At 35.9% G+C, this 20,029-nt stretch overlaps 1 protein-coding gene across 1 annotated transcript in view; it reads right to left on the bottom strand.

The window, feature by feature from the left end:
- Nucleotides 1–15,381, bottom strand: part of CSTF3 (cleavage stimulation factor subunit 3) — a 71,909-nt gene extending 56,528 nt beyond the window's left edge. Inside the window, exons 1-3 of the mRNA XM_060103006.1 lie at nucleotides 15,191–15,381; nucleotides 1,389–1,490; nucleotides 1,171–1,266 (exon numbers count right to left, since the gene is read on the bottom strand). Of these exons, the coding sequence (XP_059958989.1) occupies nucleotides 1,171–1,266; nucleotides 1,389–1,490; nucleotides 15,191–15,217 (225 nt within the window). The 5' untranslated portion in view covers nucleotides 15,218–15,381. The remainder of the gene's footprint in view (nucleotides 1–1,170; nucleotides 1,267–1,388; nucleotides 1,491–15,190) is intronic.
- Between the last annotated feature and the right edge of the window lie 4,648 nt (nucleotides 15,382–20,029).

Genomic DNA, 20,029 nt, shown 5'->3' with positions numbered 1-20,029 from the left:
AATACAATATAAACTACAGCACAAATACAGTGAGTACACTGTAGCCTCAATTTCAATCCGCTGTTGGTTGGGTCCATTTCTGAGGGACACATCACAGGTGACACTGTGCTGTGTTGAAGTCAGTACTGCTGATGACTAAAGCCCTTTGATAGGTCCAAACCAGACCCACACGTTATCAAATTTCAGCTACTGTGGAATATGTTATGACGAGGCTGCAGTGTACTTGATTATGTTGAGAATTTATATTACAGAATTAATACTCAAATAAGAATACTTCTTAAGTCATAAAAAGAAATGAATATCATTTTCAGCTTAATGTGGATATCAACTATTCCCATCTTACCCCTTACATCTCATTAATATATCACCTGAAAAATGACTACTTGGTGCCAACTGTTATCGATACAGTCACACTTTATTATCATCTGGATTGCTAATTCCGGTCTTCAAAAATGAACATTTCTCTTCTAATCATAACCAAGAATGGGGCCTTTACTCTTTAAAATAAACATGCCTGACTTCAAATTTCGAGAGTTAGAAAGAAAAAAAAACAAAAACAAAGTATCATTGGGTAAATTATGATTACATAGGTTTGAGTTCATATTAGCTTATTCCTGTATAATGTAAACTTTATCCTATAGAAAAACGGTTCTTTAAATTATTGAAGTGCTTACATTTATTGACAAACCATGCATTTTCACAAAATTAAAATCGAAAATAATTTTTCACCTAAAGGTTTCATTTAACCAGAGACACTCAAAATACCCTATGAAACTAAGTTAATATTTCTGTATTTTCTTATAATACCATTCATATTAGTTTGTAAATAGGAATAAAAAGAAAAATGAGTTCTAAATAAATGACACAGGAGGCAATAAATTGACACATGACAAGTAAATAAAAGGCTAAAGCACTCCAATACCATTGAAACTGTTTTAATGTTGTTGCAACTCCAAAATGCAACAATCATCAGCTTGTAAAGACCCAAATTTCAAAAATTCATTTTAATTACTCCTTCATACCTATTTTACAAAATAAAGGCAAGAGACATTTTAAATCCTCCTTGTCCTAGTTGTGCTATCTATGTTCCTAATTTGTTTTCTATCACTATAGTGTATGTTGCAATTCCCATCAAAAGCTATATAAGAAAAAATAAAATAAAATATTAACCTCTGCTTCAATGTACAGTTTCCAGAATCTGCCAGAACTGGGGAACTGGGCAACAAGGCGTTCATAAGTCTTCCGTGCTTTGTCTATAGGTTGATTCTAAAATTGAAAACCAATAAACAGCATTTACAATGTTAGGATTATAAATGTATTATTTACTGCAGAACCAAGTAGTGTGATTGGACCCATAGAGAAGGAAATGTAATCCTATATCACTAAACCTGTGCCTCTCGAATGAGAATGCTCCAAGCGTCAAGGTCATAGGGATTCTCTTCTAATTTCTTTTCGGCTTTCTTCACTTTCTCTGGGACATACTCAGCTGCCTAGGGAGAAAAAAAACAATGAACTGAAGTTACTGTTTTAAAAATCTCAGGCCTAATTTAATTCAAGCACAACATATCAGCCCCCAGATGCAGTATCACAGTACAAGGCATAAAAATGTCCTCTTATAAAAGAGGTCCTGTGTTTCCTATAACCTATATATACTATCTTATCATAAATCTCTTACATAATAACAAAATCAAGTGAGCATATACTTTTAAAAAACATTTTTAAAACTTAAAAAAACCCCATCTTTTACACGAAATAATATAGAGCAGCAGTTCTCAAACTTTGTAGTCTCAGGACCCCTTTTATACCCTTGAGTATATCAAAGAGCTTTTGTTCATGTGGGTTATTTCAGCATTTACCATATTAGAAATTAAAACTGAGAAAAATGTTAGATATTTATTCATATACAAATAACAATAAAATTATTTACATGTTAACATAACATTTCAATGAAAAATAACTATTTGAAAATTCAGCGAGATTATGTTACATATATTTGCAAATCTATATAATGTCAGACTTCAAAATGCAGCTGGATTTTCTTATCTGCTTCTGCACTCAACCTTCTGCAATATCAACTCATGTAAAAATTCCACTGTAGACTCATGAGATTAACAGTGAAAAAGGCAAATAATGTCTTAAATCTATTATGAAACAGTATGAACCCACAGGTCCTCTGAAAGTCTTGGGAACCCACAGGGTCCCTGGACCAACACTGAGAAACACTTCTATACAGAATTCATCCTAAGCCACAAAGAAAAAGCATGAAATGACACGGAAATTTTATTTTTGACGTGAAAGTTTTAAAGGCATGATTTACAAAGTGTATATACAACATAATGAAAACTATAAAAGAAATCCCTAATAAGACAGATTGAAAAGATTGTACTAAAATATTTAGTAGTCATGTCTGGGTGATAGGTGGTAGAAGTACAGGTGACTTCCCCCCCCTTCTTTTAGTATTTCCTAAACTCTTTAATAAGGTAGTTTTATTTTTCTTATAGAAATATAATCTTAAAAAATTAATACCTAAAAGAGTAGCCAGGACCTGAGGCATAAATACAAGTATTACTTCTCAAATTGTTGTTCAGAATACTACCGTGTGCCACAAAAAGAAAGTGATACTCAAAAAATTCAGATAAATGTTAATCTGTACTAAGTTTGGTTTTACCTTTTTTGTAGGACTTCTTGAAATCCACAGTATGGCAATAAATATCAGTAACATTCAAGAGGGGATAGAGAGGGAAGCATTGCCCCTAATACCTTTCTTTTTCCTTTTTTTTCCCCCCTTAGTTGCAATTAATATTTCACCAAGCAATTCTGTCAAAATAGCAGTTGGGAAAAAAATTTTCAAGTCATGTGTCTAGGGGAAAAAAATTACCTGGAAGAAGTATACTTTTCTTTGGAATAAATCAGTTTCCACCACTGATAAGTATACATTTATTTAGAAAGAAAACCATGTTTTAAAAGACTAATATAATTGTGTATCAAAATTAGGATATTCAACTAATACACAAGAGCTTTGTAAGTAGCTTGCTTAAACTACTTTAGTTTAGAAACTAAAACTGGAAAAGTTTAATAAAGGAGGACCACTGGTCCCACCCACATATTAGAACATAAAATGACAAATAAAGAGTACTGCAATGGTGATAAATCACCAGATCAGGATGGTTCAAAAAGAGGATATATGGAAAATCAGCAAATAATAAAGGTGGCATTTCAAATCGGAATGTTGGGTTATTCAATGCATGGTGCTAGAATAACTGTATCTATCAAAATAAAGTTGAATTCCTATTTTACCCTTTCTACCAAATTAATTTCAGATAGATCAAAGATTTAAACATTAAAAACAAAAACACAAGAACCATTGGAAAATATACTGAAATGTATCTTTGCCCAGGAAGGCTCTTTAAAAGCCTCTGAAAAGAGTAAACTTAATTCATAAAGTTTATTTACATTTGTGCATGGGAAAAGTATCACAATGACAGTGAAAAACGAACTTAAAAAATATCCCCAACACACATGGCAAAGTATTAAATTTATTAATATAAAGTCCAGTCACTAAAAGATCAGAAACTCAAAAAGAAAATGGGCAAAGTATTCGAACAGTTCATAGAAAAAGAACAATGAACTTTAAACATTCGAAAGCAATACAAATGTAAGCCACAAGATAGAGATCAAGGGTGTTTCTGGTTTTTTTTAAAGATTTTTTTTATATGGACCATTTTCTTTTTAACATCTTTACTGCACTATAATTGCTTTACAATGTTGTGTTAGTTTCTGCTGTATAATCAGCTATATGTATACATATATCCCCATATCCCCTCCCTCTTGCGTCTCCCTCCCACCCTCCCTATCCCATCCCTCTAGGTGGTCACTCTCCCTGTGCGATGCAGCTGCTTCCCACTAGCTATCTATTTTACATTTGGTAGTATATATATGTCAATGCTACTCACTTCATATGTGGACCATTTTTAAAGTCTTTACTGAATTTGTCACAATATTGCTTCTGTTTTATGTTTTGGTTTTTGGGCCATGCATGTGGGACCTTAGCACCCCGACCAGGGATTGAACCTGCACCCCCTGCATTGGAAGGCTAAGTTTTAAGCACCCACAAAGGTGTTTTATAATTAACATTGCACTGGCAAGGATATATATCAATAGAAACAGACATTCTCGAATTGTTGGCAGGAACAAGCTGTAATATTGATCAAAATTTAACATGAATATCTGACCCTGAATTCCAGTTCTGACAACTTACCCTACTCTACACGTACACAAAGATGTACACAGGAGAGTAATCAGCTACGTGGCTGTTTGTTGTTGTGTAAGACTAGGAATAATTTAAATAATCATGTGTAAAAGAACTGGCTAAATAAATTATGGAATCTGTAGTCACTAAAAGGAACAAAGCAATGCAGCTCTATAAACAGCAACATGGAACAATCTCCATAATAGCCAGTTAAAAAAATAGGAGCAGATGGGGAGACACACACACCACATACAAGCGTACTCCACACACTGTATATTCTTCTGCTGTTTGAATTTTTACTGTTCACCTGAGAAATATTTGTTCAGTGCCTAGTGTGTGCCGGACATTGTTGAGTGGGCACTTGGGATACAACAAAATAAAGATTTCTTTCAAACGGTTTACTTCTTGACAAACTTTAAAAATACTTTAAAATAAACTAGGATTCGTAAGATATCAACTATAATATGTTAACGGTAAAATAAGAAGTAAATGTGATACTGGAACTTTAAATCAGGAATTAAAAACCAGCTAAATTAATCAATGCTAACAATTAGTGTTTCAAAGCAGTCTGGTGGGAGGCCAAATCACTCAAATCCACTTGCTGAAAATTAACCTACCAAAATTAGATAATGTATGCCATAATCTGCAAAAGAACAGAGAAACTCAGAAGATAGCATCTAATATCTGACCAGCATAATTGCAGCAAGTATAAATGTCTCCTTACAAAATAAAACAAGCCATTCACTTAGTGATTCTCAACCCTGGCAGCACATCAGAATCACCTGGGGTAAAGGGAATTTAAAAAGATGCTCAAGCCTCGCTCTAGATCAATTAAAACAGAATCTCTAGGAAGGGGCCTGGACCGTCACTATTTTTAAAAAAACTCTCCAGGAGGTTCTAATGTACAGCCTCAGTTGAAAATTATGGCTCTCTAGGGATTCCAAACTTTTTTTGTGTGTGCTGCTGAAACTTCCTGCAATCTCGTGAAGCCTATGGGACTTTCTAGGGATAATGTTCTTAAATACACAAAATAAACTATGCAGGATTTCAAAGGAAACCAATTATACTGAAATGTAATTATAAAAATATTTTAAAACAAAGTTTATATTGTAATAAATACTTAACACAACAAAATCTAGTGGCGAGTCTAGTGATGAGTGCCAACGTCTGTCTTTGAATACGTCTGTCCCAGTCACACAGCTATTGCTAACGCTACTAGTGTGGTTTCTTGCCTACATTCGTAATAGAAGGAAAGGCTGAATTTCAGTTAGAGATTAGTCAAAAGTTTTATTTTGCCCATTCAAGTTCAGGGAACCCTGAAAATTCTATCCACAGACACCTGGGGGAAGAGGTTACCAGGGACCCAAGAACCCCATGGAAAGGATGTTGGATCAGATATTAAAAAAAAATCTATTGAGCATCTACTATGTTAGGCATTGTCACTCCTCGCTAAGCAACTGATAACCCCATTTCATAATAAAAAATATAACTAAATTTTACATGAATCTGCCCAAAGTCCAGTTAGAATCTGGCAGAACTATGCCTCAGCTCTTCACAGAATCTCTTATAACCCTAAATGTTTTCCTCTGGACAAGGATGTAGTTAAATGTTCATAAAACAATCTATCTAGATAATTCTCAATCAACTGAATTAATTCACAACAGAAGGTAACCAAAATGGCCAAGAGTATCCTCTGGTAGTTAAAGGCCATATTTAATTCTCACAATAAAAAGTTGTTCATCACCACAGCTATGAGCCAATTGGGTAACCAAAAGCATAACATTTTTGTTTTGTGGCCTGGTTACCACACTGCTGTAAAGCAAATGAAAATTGAACAGTTTTCTAGTATCCACAAGGAGACTGAGCGTCCAAAAGGAATGGACTTGTAATACTATTTCCTGAATCTGTTGTCAGATCAGAGAAATAGGTCACTTTAAGAAAACTTGCCACAAGTTTCCAGTGCCCATTTGTAATGGAATGAGGTCAGAACTCTCCTTAGTTATAGCAAAAGAAGAGCCGTCTCATGCTTACATGTCCCAAAAACATTACTATAGAGAAACTCTATCAAAATCCAGCTTTTGTCTTTGGAATATCTGTAATCCCATTATCATTCTTCAGGGGAATGATAATGGGGAGTAGGATGGGCCCCAAATCAAATGAGCAAAACAAAAGCTGGACTAGTTCAGTTCCCAAGGCATGCACATTTAATGATAATAGTAGGACAGTGGGAACTTCTTTGATTTGCACAATTTTAAAAACCAGAAAAATAACACAACTGTAAGGAGTATACACATACACACCAACATATACTATTTCAAATGGGTACAAAAATCAGAAAAAATTGTCGAGTAGACATACTTTTTTTTTGTATAAGGCGAAAATGTTGCTGAGGAACTACCTCCAGTACCTGATCTATGCACTGTTTTTCTAGTCGTAGTGTACTGCTAAAATATCAACTTTTCTATGTGAATAATAACCCGTGTACAACTGGCTTAAAGTATGGAGATAGGATACATTATACATGTTTGACCTTTTTTATTTTTAATAATGGCTTTACTGAGACATAATCACATTCCATACAATTCACTTTTTTTTTTTTTTTTTTTTTTTTTTGTGGTACGTGGGCCTCTCACTGTTGTGGCCTCTCCCGTTGCAGAGCACAGGCTCCGGACGCACAGGCTCAGCGGCCATGGCTCACGGGCCCAGCCGCTCCGCGGCATGTGGGATCTTCCCAGACCGGGGCACGAACCCGTGTCCCCTGCATCGGCAGGCGGACTCTCAACCACTGCGACACCAGGGAAGCCCACAATTCACCCATTTAAAGTGTAAAATTCAATGGCTTAAATTTAGTATATTCACCATCATAATAAATTTTAAAACATTTTTATCACCCTAAATAAAAACCGGTACCCATTAACAGGCAATCCCATTTCCCAATCCCCCTAGCCCTAGGCAACCACCAATCTACTTTGTTTCTATAGATGTGCAGGTACTTCATGTAAATGATATCATACAATGTGTTTTGTTTCTGACTTTCACTTTGCATATTTGCAAGGTTCATGTTTTATCATATATCAGTACTCTCCTTTCTATTGTTAAGTATTCCATTGCATGGATATCCCACATTTTATTTATTAATCAGTTGATGGACATTTGGATTATTTCCAGTTTTTGAGTGGAATTCGTTTTGTGTTTTCTTTTTACTTAGGTATATACCTAGAAGTGAAATTGCTAGGTCAAAAAGCAAACCTCTGCGTAACATTTTGAAGAACTGTCAGACTGTTTTCCAAAGCGATTGAACCATTTTACAGTCCCACCAGTGTGAGGGCTCCAATTTCTCTACATCCCCACCAACACTTGTTATTATCCATCTTTTTGATGATTATAACCATCCGAGCAGGTAAAGTGGTAACTCATTGTGGTTTTGATCTTTATTTCCCTGGTGACTAATGAAATTCAGCACTTCTCATGTTCTTATTGGCTTTTGTATATTTAGAGAAGAGTCTTTTCAGATTGCTTGCCCATTTTTAATTCTTTTTTGTTATTGCATTGCAAGAATCCTTTACATATTATAGATACTAGTCCTTTATTGGATATACGATATACAAAAAATTTCTCCCATTCAGCTGGTTGTCTTTTTACTTTCTATATTTAACCTTTTGTTTTGTGAAGCTAACTCAGAAATAGAACTTATGACTATGTCTCACAAGCTCCCTGCACTATTTCAACAGTTCTCAAACTTCTTATAAAGAATCGCTTTGGGGGCTTCCCTGGTGGCGCAGTGGTTGAGAGTCCGCCTGCCGATGCAGGGGACACTGGTTCATGCCCCGGTCTGGGAAGATCCCACATGCCGTGGAGCGGCTGGGCCCGTGAGCCATGGCCGCTGAGCCTGAGCGTCCGGAGCCTGTGCTCCGCAACGGGAGAGGCCACAACAGTGAGAGGCCCATGTACCGCAAAAAAAAAAAAAAAAAGAATCGCTTTGCACTCTTAAAAATGGGGACCCAGAGATTTCTTTTAAAATGTGGGGGTTAAATCAACATTACCATACTAAAAATGAAAACTGTAAAAATTTTAATGTGCTAATTCATTTAAAATAAACTTCTGATTTTATTTTAAAATATTTTCCAAAATTAAAATTAGTGAAAAATGGCGCTGTTTTACATTTTTCTGATCTCTTTAATGTCTGGCTGAATAGAAGACACCTGCTTCTGCTTTCAACCTATTGCAATATATTGTTTTTGATGAAGTATAAGACCACAAAACTACAATTATGTAGTTGGAAAAGGGAGCAACATTTTTAATAGCCTTTTCATATAACTGTGGATATGTCATGTAGCCTCTGGGAAACCGAGTTAAGCTGCAAACCACTTTCTTTCTATATGATAGCTTAATTTATATTAGGTGGTTGTTAATGGCGTGGGGTGTGAAGTGACAGACACTATTATATTAATAATTAAATAATTTATAATCTAATTTAATTTCTTCTTTCCATTTCCACGAGGGAGGTAAAACCTGGACAGGAAAAAATGTACTTCTCTTTCTCCAAACAGCTATTTTTGTGGTAAATGGGGGAGGGTGTTATGCTGGAGGTCATATGGAAATTAAGTTAAACTAGAGGTCAGTGAAAATTTAAACCAAGTGATAAACATCAAAAGTATGCAGGGAGGAATGTAGTAAATTAAAGGATGTAAACCTATATTAGCTTTTTGACCAAGATTTTTGCAACAGAACAAGCAGAGAAGAGTCTCAAAACTAGTTTTGTAATGAGTACTTTCCACTATTAAGGATAATGAGTGTCTAAATACAGTAGGAAGAGAAAAATCAGTAAAAATACTATCAAAGGCCTAACCATCCTCAAATAATCTGCAATGTTTTTCTCCATTTATTTATTATTATTATTATTATTATTTTTTGCGGTACGTGGGCTTCTCACTGTTATGGCCTCTCCCGTTGAGGAGCACAGGCTCCGGACGCACAGGCTCAGCGGCCATGGCCCACGGGCCCAGCCGCTCCACGGCATGTGGGATCTTCCCGGACCAGGGCACGAACCCGTGTCCCCTGCATTGGCAGGCGGACTCAACCACTGCGCCACCAGGGAAGCCCTCTCCATTTATTTTATCAATGTATTCAAAACCAACTTTGAAGGTCCAAGTATCTTCAATCCCTAATCTAAGTGATTTGCAAACTTTCATTTACATAAAAATCACATGTGATACTCATTTCCAATGAAGATTCTCAGCCTCACCTACAGAATCTGTTACATTCAGAGTATGTCTGAAATTGAGGTATAGGCACCTATACTTCTATAAAGCACCTAAGTGAATATAATGCAATGGACCATGGACTCCATTCTGAGAAACACCACCTAATCCATCTGTTCTGTAAATATATTTTTTTCCAAATGTGGTGTTTCCTCAAAAATAAAGTGGAATCAGACCTAAGTCATTCCTTTTGTTGTTGTTAAAACATTAAGAAAACTGAAAATACATACATTCCAACTCTTAAGTCTGTCTTGGTAGTCTTTTTTCAAAGTTAAAAGTAGACTAGGGTAGCACCCTGCAAGACTATCTGCAAGTAATAACTGAGTCGATTCATATGCCTAGAGAATTAAGCATTTTATGTGACAGATGACATTAATACTGGATGCCAGCTTAGTCCTATGTTCCTTTACCAGTGCAACAAAACTCTACTAGATGTTTTTTGTGAATGAATCTGAATATGTATCCTGTATATAATCCATTCAAACCTTCCAAAGATTAAAATCTACTAAACATGCAAACAATTGAAAAATTTAAAGAAAAAATAGGCTAATGGTTATTGGTCCAAATAATTATACTTATCATATTTGCTTATTAAATTTGTTTATTCATCCCCCAGGAAACAAACAGCTACAAACTATAAATAAAAACTTAATATTTTAGAATTTGAAAAATGCAGCTTTAGACCAGGAGTAGCCAAAATATTAATTCACTCGATTAACTAAGTGAAACATTAGAAAACAACAATTAGGACACAGCTTTACCCTTCTGGTTTTATTCAATATTTACTGCTGATTATAACCTATCCATTAATCTAAAAATAGTTTAAACATTTGTTTAACTAAAATCTCTTTTAAAATCAATTCTCACACGATTACCAGCTGTTCAGTAAAAACAAAAAGACTCAAATTCACAACTAGGTCTTGTCTAAAGAGGAATAAAGATTTAGAGACAATGGCAGAAAAGCCTAAAACTATGAACTGTTTTTTGCAATCATCCACTGAATAGGTACAAACATCTGAATAGATTTTGCCATTCTGGAAGGTCTATCTAGGATGTAAATTTCTGTATTCCTAATGCTGAGGGAATGCAATCTCTTCTAACACAATCTCCTTCTGTTGTACTTCTCCGGAAAACCAATATTTCTGTAAACACAGATCAATCTCTCTTAGGAATAATTACTGCCAAACAGAGTATTCTATGTAGTCAGTTTCCTCAAGAAATATTAACGGTAAGATCAATCAAATTTGCCTGCCCCAAACTATTATACTAAGTATCTTAAAATAGGAGGGGGAAAAGTAGGAAAGGCTATTACAGAAAGATTTTGTTAACAACAGATAAGAATAATTGGATCCAAAGAACACACTGTTGTTGTAACATATATTCTTTATAACATATATTCTTGGCCTTTCCCTCCCTCTTCTAACCTCCACACACATCCACTTGGGTTTAAAATTGGCACTATTTCCCTTTAACCCCTACTAGATATTAATGGTTACTCAACAAAATAAATCAGGTTTCAACACTTGAGTGTTTCATCTTTCTTTCCTAATTAGTAAGTATATAATAGAACACATATTTTTCATATTTTCTATATCTTCCTAAAATTATTTTTCACCCAAAGCAAAACAATTATTTATGGCCCTAAATTCCCCTCTTTGTTATGAACTATTGGCAATTAATTTGTGCTCCTTCAAGTCATGCAATTTTTCCGAAGTAAGGATCATTCTTTTTATACTTTAGGCCTTCCTAATTCTAGGATAGACTATGAATTGTTTGAAAACTGAAATCTTACTCCTAAAACACAAAAGTGTAGAAACAGAATTTTAGGGACTTAAAGGTTCATGGGAACTGACTTGGCCAAATACATTTCTTTGGCCAAATACATATAACAAAACTTTAGAAACCATTCACTCTTATGCCCCCAAATATTTTACTTTGTATTAATTATTAACAATAATTATAAGCGCCTGTATTCCCAAAAGATACAATTCTTTAAAATTTTGTAACATATAGCATATAGCCTGAATGCAAAAATTTATCCATTTATTTAGTGAACACCTTTAATTATCAAAACAGTGTTTCTAGGTTTTTAAGGTGAAATGGTGGATAACTAAGGCAGCCTTTCAACTCAAAACCCAGTGGAGGAACTCTAACCAATAGCCTATTAAATTCTGTAGAGGTGATGCGCAAGGTAAAATGGAGTGAAGAATGAGATCAGAAGTTGAATCAAGCAGTAAAAAAAATGTACACGATAAAAATATAGCATAATTCCACACGGGAACCAGAGGTGCTTTTGTTAGGGGGAAAACCTAACAAAACCTATATGCAGGTGGTTTTGTCACCATTAAACTGACAAAAACAGTAAACACGAAGCTCCAGAAGAATACCCACCAAAACTGCAAGGTAATTTAAATAGCCCTCTAAATGTAAAATAGAACTTCCTTACAAGGGTTAAAAAAAAAAATCACAATAAACCTTAGCTGTGATTTTGCTTGTCTACAATCATTTCCCTCTTTCATACAGCACAAATCTAGAGATCCAGTACGAAGAAAGGACCATCTATATTTTTGAATAACAAATTTAAGATATTATCAGGTTTACTGAACAAAACCTTTTTTGAGTTTCAATGTTAACCAACTAAAAGAAATCTGTAATTCATATCTCACAGGATTCTTTGTCTATCCCACCTTTGTCTATCCCACCCTTACCATCTTTCCAAAGCAAATCCAGGATTCAGAGTGGTTTTGATGTTTTTCTTATTATTCTTCAGTTCTGTTTAGTCTTTTTTTCCCTTGTCCATCATCTCATTTTTCCTCTAAATTTTCATTAACTGTTGTCTTACACACCAAGCGAGCTAATGGATTCTTATTTTTGATTATGTCACTCTTTAAGGTATCATTTAATTACCATTTCAGTTAAAGCTGAATAATACAATATCTGCGATTTGCTTCAAAGTTAATAGAGGTGGGGAGAGTAAGTGAAAGTATGGAGAAAACATGTTTCGCTGTGAGTTGAAGCTCTATGACAGAATTTCTTGCATGTTTGAAATGTATCTTTAAAGAGTTTAAAAGACTATATGAAGATAACTATCTGTTGATCATCAGATGTCGAAACATGTCTTACAGACTGATGGAAAAATATATATAGCATATAGGAGGCACCATAAAGGCTAGGACAAGTTAAGCATTTAAAAAACAAAAGAAGAAAAGAAAAAGAAAAGGCTATAGCTGATTTTAACATAGTAAATACAGAGAAACCCCATGAATCCACAGCTATCCTCAATCTTTTAAAAGGAGGAGAAAAGAAGAAAGGAATTTCATCTTTGAGGAAAAAATATGAGCCAGTAAGTAGAGACAGAATAGGATTTTTTTAAAACCACCATTTGCCACTTTCAAGGAAACAACTGATTTACTTAAGGATTATCAATTGATAAATAACTAGACAAAAGGTTATTGAGGAACACAGTTATCAACCCACAGATTACTAACTGCAAAGGGGAAAATAATCCTTTACAATGAAGAGATCCAGCAGTCATTACCCTAACCCTGATCAAGTGAGCAAACTTAACCATTACTAACACTGGAACAACCTAGCATGAAGTGCCTTTTGATGTGATGTTATAAAGTATTCTACACAAAAATATTTAACCTGAATATTATCAAAGTTCTGAGTTTAGACATAACCATAATTTTCAGGAAATACAGAAGATGAGGGGACAAGTTAAATGACACCACACACACACAAATCAAATAAACCCAGACACAAAATAAGAAGTTCTGCAAGAGAACTGTTCTGGATTCTTCAATAGACAATAAATATTCTAGGGGAGAAAAAACAGAGGGACGATTCAAGAGACATAACCAAATGATGCAAATAACCTAGATTAGATTTTGATTTTTTTTGAATTTTATTTTATTTTTTTACATAGCAGTTTCTTATTAGTTATCCATTTTATACGTATTAGTGTAGATTCTGATTTTTAAAATAATAAAACCGTATGAATCACATTCTTAGGACTTATTTTTAGAAATGATACGGCATTGCTATTAATTTTCTTAGGTGGGAAATGGTATAATGGTTATATAACAGCATTAATGCCTTATACTGTATAAGAGAATGCTGAAATAAGGGGGGCTGAATATGTCACTTGCTTTCAAATAAATATATACAACGAGATAAAGCAAATATGGCAAAACACTCAACAACTGTCGATTCTAGGTGAAGAACTGTACTGCAGTTGTTCACTGCACTTTTCCTTATGTCCTAAACTTTACACATAAAACTTTTGGGTGAAATTTTTTTCTTTAAATTTTTGCCACCTTCTCTCCCACTTAAAACACCACAGTTCTGAAATGAAAGGTCATGGCAACATTTCAGTGTGTTTACAATTTTAGATAAATTTAAAAATTAACAATGAATTCGGGAAGTTTTCAATGAAAACCTCAGTACATTACTCCTCCTCTACTTTCAGGTGACAAAACATGAGCCCAGAAAAAGGGAAGGTATACAAAAACAGACTTGACGTAACGATTTTAAGACTTGGCATTCTTGGGCATTCTAACTGCATGTAAAATGTAAATACTGTGAAAATTTCAGGACTGAAATCAGTCGACGAGCAAACACAAAATTCAGTTTAGCCAAACTTTCCCGACATAATAAAATTTACAGTCACCCTATTCAATAGGAACACTCCAATTCTGCCTCATCTCTGTCAACCTCCAAGAACAGCCCCCACGTTAAAAGCTGGGGACTTCAAAAACGAAAACCTAAGTGTATTTCGTTGCTATGGCAATGGGAAATTTCAGGAAATTGAGACTGCAGTCTAGCTAGCCTCCATTTTAAAAACTATTTACCTAAACATACCGGACTTGAATCGAAAAATAAATTGACAGCTTCCATAAAACACCAGTTTCCTCTTTCAAACTCAAAGTAAATACTATCCTACAAAATTCTGAATAAAGAACAAAAGAAACAACTCACTTCACTAAAAATCTGAATTTTAAAATACTTAAATGTCACATATCCAGTACTAAAAAACAGATGCTTTTACTTACAGTGGCCCAAACAGACTTCTCATTTCCGATTTATCAAATTCTACAATTATTTGTTTCGTTGGAAAAATGAAAATGAAATGTTGATAGAAGAAAGGGAAGGAGCAGGAGAAAGCCACAAAATTCCCAAATCTTAGCATAACGATGCTTCCTTCTTCATTCGCTCATGCAAGAGTCTATTTCTCCAGATTAGTTTCATCTTAAATTACTTCTCAAACCTTTTTCTGGGTACAGTATATATCGGAAAGGCGGTGGAGGGAACACTGTCAAGTTTTTCGAAAACAGCGGGTACACGTTAAAATAATCAATTCCTAACCCCTTAACACCAAAATGGTATTAAAGGAAAGACTCTCACCAGAGAAGTCCCATGAATCTAAATAGGACGAAGTAGCTTCCTGGCTATTGTCTAAATCAAATATTTGTTCATCTTAACGCCTAAGACAGAGAAGCCAAAAAAGTTTTAAATCTCAGTTAGATCTTGCTCCCCATTCCCACCGTACTTCTGTACCCTATCTTTCGGGTTCATTAGACCCTTGATTCCTCCTCAGCGAACATGGCTGGAGAACTCGGACGAACAGAGACAGGGAGAGAAGAGGTCGCCACGAGGCCCCACCACTCTCCTTCCTCACCTGCTCCGTGGCTCCGTCTCCTGACATGGCCTCAGACGACTAGAACGTGCGAACTGGCCCGCGGTGCCAAGCTAGAAAAGAAAAATTAAACTAAAAACCACCCCCAAACAACTAAAATTGCCCCCTGCCCTGCGGAGCCAGACCGCCGACAAGAACCGCCACCGCCCACTCAGATATGAATTAAAATGGCTGCGCCCGGGCCGGCCAAGGAGGGGGTGTGACTTCTACATTAACTTCCGGGGCAGCGGGCGGAGTTAAGAGCGCAAAATCATCGATTACTCAACCACGCAGAAGCAGAAAGATCCAAGGGGCGGGCCCAATGCAAGTGCGGGACGTCACCGCCTTGGAGTAGAGAGGCTGTTGCTGAACGAGCTGCAACCGGCTGGGAAGCGGGAAACTGTTTTCCGCGGAGGCTCGCGCGCCTTTTGGAAGTTAATTATCAAGCTGTGGAGCGCGCCTCTTCACTGTTGAAGCCTGCAAATCGGTTCACTTCAGGCAAGCTGGCCATCTTATGGGGCAATGCTAAGTGTTAAATGCTTCCTATATTTTGGAGATAAGGAATCTATGAAGTTCTCTATGGTCTCAGCTAATGCTCTTCACGCTTTTGCGGTTTATTAAAGGGACAGATCAAGCCCATGTTAATTTATACCGTCACCGTTTACTCATGTGTCTAAGGTTTGAAGTGAGTAAGGCCCAGGTTTTAAGCTCAGCATCCCACCATGGTTCTTGATAATAGCGCTTCGGCTCTGGAGCCAGCCTGCATTCATTTGAAACCTGGCTTCATCTCTCGCTAGATGGGTAACCGTGGGCAATTAAACATCTCTGTGCCTCAGTTTCCTTGCCTATAATTACGAGTATAATAATACCTGCTTTTTTTTTTTTCCTGCGGTACGCGGGCCTCTCACTGTTGTGGCCTCTCCCGTTGCAGAGCACAGGCTCCGGACGCGCAGGCTCAGCGGCCATGGCTCACGGGCCCAGCCGCTCCGCGGCATGTGAGATCTTCCCGGACCGGGGCACGAACCCGTGTCCCCTGCATCGGTAGGTGGACTCTCAACCACTGCGCCACCAGGGAAGCCCAATACCTGCTTTTTTTTTTTTTTACCGCTTCACGAGGCTTGCAGGATATGTGTTCCCCCATCAGGGATGGAACCTGCGCTCTCAGCAGTGTAATAAGTGTGGAGTCCTAACCACGGGACCGCCAGGGAATTCCCAGTACCTGCAATTTAAATAAGTTATACATGAAAGAGTGCTTGGAACTGTACTTGGCATAGTCCAAGATTAAGTGAAAGCAGGTCTTCTCAAACTCTTTTACGTTCAAGGATCATCATAAGACCTATAACACCCTATCGTCTACAGTGGCCTATGGTCCAAAGTAAACTATTCAGCCTTTCCCATACACTCCTTATTCTTTTCAGTCTCCCATGCCTCTGCTCATATTTCCACCTCTGCCCTTTCCACAGCCTGAATTCTTTTTTTTTTTAACATCTTTATTGGAGTATAATTGCTTTACAATGGTGTGTTAGTTTCTGCTATATAACAAAGTGAATCAGCTATACATAAACATATATCCCCCATATCTCCTCCCTCTTGTGTGTCCTTCCCACCCTCCCTATCCCACCCCTCTAGGTGGTCACAAAGCACTGAGCTTATCTCCCTGTGCTGTGTGGCTCCTTCCCACTAGCTATCTATTTTACATTTCACAGCCTGAATTCTTACACTTCCAAGAAATCAGACACATGAGCAAAGGGTGTATATTACAGATGTTTATTGCACCATCCAACAATAGAGGACTAGTTAAACACTGTAATCCCTCCCTCTCATCCTCTGTAGCTCCCCTATCCTATGTTCCAAGACCCCCAGTGGATGCCTGAAACAGGGGATAGTACCAAACCCTATATATACTATTTTTTCCTGTACATACCTATGTTATCATAGTTTAATTTATAAATTATGAACAATAGAAGATTAACAACAGTAATAAAATAGAACAGTTATAACAACAAACTGGTAAAAGTTACGTGAATTGTGCCCATTTGTGCGCGTGCACTTTATCTCTCTCAGAATATCTAATTGTACAAAGTTAATGCCTTTTCCACCTTAACTAAGTACTTACCACGTACTGTGGCCATAACCTTTGTAATTTGAGGTGCAACAGCAAAAGTAGCATGAATTTATTTTTCCTTCTTCACAATTTCACAGGTACAGGATTTGTTCTTACCATGGATCTTAGCAAGCTCAGCACATGATTTTTTTCCTTTCCTTAATAAAGCAAGAACTTTCACATTTTTACTTAAAGAAAGCACTTTACAATTTCTCTTTGGCATATCCAAATTGCCAGCCTCACTACTGTGGCATTTTGGGAACATTACTAAGTAAAATAAGGGTTAACTGAACACAAGCACTGAGATACCTCCACAGTCAAGCTGATAACCAAGATGGCTAAGTGGCACCAGATTTCATCACACTACTCAGAACGATACACAACTTAAAATTTAAGAATTGTTTATTTCTGGAATTTTCCATTTAATATTTTCAGACCAAGATTGATCGCAGGTAACTGAAACTGGATGGTGGGGAGCTGGAGGGCGGGGGTGGTGGTGGAGGGCAGCAGAGACTATTGTACATCATAAGACGTCTCTACAATGGAATGTCATGTAGCTAGTAAACTGATGCTAATGTACAGTTACTGACAGAAAGACATACATGATGTTGTAAAGTGAAGAAACAGAATACAAAAATAGTGTACATTATATAGGATGTACAGCGTATATATATATATATATATATATATATATATATATATATATAGCTATAGATAGATAGATAGATGTAAATATACACAGTCAATCCTCCATGTCCGTGGGTGCTGCATCCTCAGAGTCAACTAACCATCGATTGAAAATATTTTTTAAAAAAATACAGAAAGTTCCAAAGAGCAAAAATTGAATTTGCTGCTGCTCCCAACCATTTACATAGGATTTACATTGTATTTGCAATGACTTACACAGCATTTACATTGTATTAGGTATTATAGGTAATCTAGAAGGGATTTAAAAGATGGTCATAAGTTAAATGCAAATACTACAACATTTTATACATATAAAGCACTTTGAGCATCCACAGATTTTGTTATCTGTGGGGGGCAGGAAGGTGGGTCCTGGAACCAATCCATTGGGGATACCCATGGATGACTGTGTGTGTGTGTGTGTGTGTGTGTGTGTGTGTGTGTGTGTGTGTATATATATATATATATATACACTATATATATATAGTGCCTCAAAACATTAAAAGTAGCTATCTCTGTGTTACATAATTTTTTTCTTTTTATCTGTTTTCTAAGTTTGTCTTAAATGAACTAGTGTAAGGACATCAGTCTTCAAGAATAGTATTCACATTCTATTCTTCAAAGTTTGACTCAAATGCCAATATCTTTTCCCAATATTTTTAATGAAAAACTTTAAAGAGATAAAAGTTCAAAGAACAATACAATGAATACCTGTATACCCATCATCTTGATCCAGTGGCTAACATTTTGGCATGTTTGCTTTTTATGCATGTATTTACATATATAGTTTAGTTTTTTGCAAAATAATTTTCAAGTAAATCACAGACATCGTGACACTTCATCCCAAAATAAATGAGCTTGTGTTTTCTGAGAATATCTCAGAAATTTCCTTTATATCTGCAATACATATCACATGTAAGAAAATTAACAATTATTTCCTTGTATAATTTACTATTCAGTCCATATTCAGATTTTCCCAAGTAGCCCAAAAATGTCTTTATAGGAGGTTTTTACAAATCAGGATCCAATCAAATTTCAAGCATTGCGTTTAGTTGTTATATCTCTAGTTATTTATTGCCCATCTTTTTATTTTTTATGAATTTTTTAAGAGAGTTCGCCAGTTGTCCCTAGGAATAGTCCATATTCTGGATATATCTGATTGCTTTCTTGTAGTATCATTTAACATGTCCTCTTTCCCATGTTTCCTATAAACTAAAATGTATGCTAAAAGAGTGATTCGATTCAGGTTACACATTTTGGCAAGAATATGTCATAATATAGATATGTTTTTCGTTTTGTATTACACCAGGAGATACATCAAATTACTAATTTGATTTTAAGTTTGATCACTTGTTTAAGATGGTGACTATCACATCTCTTTTTTAGGTATATTTCATCCTTAGTAGTTAAGTAGTTGCAGAGGAAGGCTTTGGTACTCTGCCAATTTCCTGTTCCCCAACAAATTTTCACGACGGTTTGGTCATTTACTGATAAATCTTTCCTGAAGTAATAATGAAATATCTGGTGATTAAATAATTCTCTAATTCCTAAATAAATAGAAATTTCTTATGTGAAAAAGAACTCTTCCTCATTAACCTTAAAAAAACAGGGTAAATGCTTACTTTTTTCCCTATAATGACCAATTTTCAAAGTAAAGGGTTTGATTTAATATGTACTTCAAGTAGTGGAAAATGATATATATTTTTTTGGCCTATTCGCTTTTTAAGTATCATGTGGATTCACGAGTTTTTTAAGATTTAAGTTGTTTCGGTCGATTGCAATTATTATTCTTTTTGAGCCAGTACAGGTCCCTTCCCTGGGTGAATGTATACTATGTCTTTTTGACATGGTAACAATAGTCTCGGACAACTTCCTGGCCTAGTGGCACAAGATGTCCCAGGATCACTTACGTACCTTCCCTATCACAGACTTGGATTCAGTCATTGCTCCAAGGTTACTCTGGTTCCTTCAATTTGGGAATAGAAATTAGAACTAAGATGCCGGCAATAGATGTTCTCTCTGCTACTGGGTGTCATTGCTTCTAGGCCTTTTCA

The sequence above is a fragment of the Mesoplodon densirostris genome, chromosome 7, assembly GCF_025265405.1.
Source record: "Mesoplodon densirostris isolate mMesDen1 chromosome 7, mMesDen1 primary haplotype, whole genome shotgun sequence".
In the NCBI taxonomy this organism is placed as follows: Eukaryota; Metazoa; Chordata; class Mammalia; order Artiodactyla; family Ziphiidae; genus Mesoplodon; species Mesoplodon densirostris.
The sequence above is the reverse complement of the archived record's forward strand: the minus strand, read 5'-3'. Positions and strand labels throughout refer to the sequence as shown.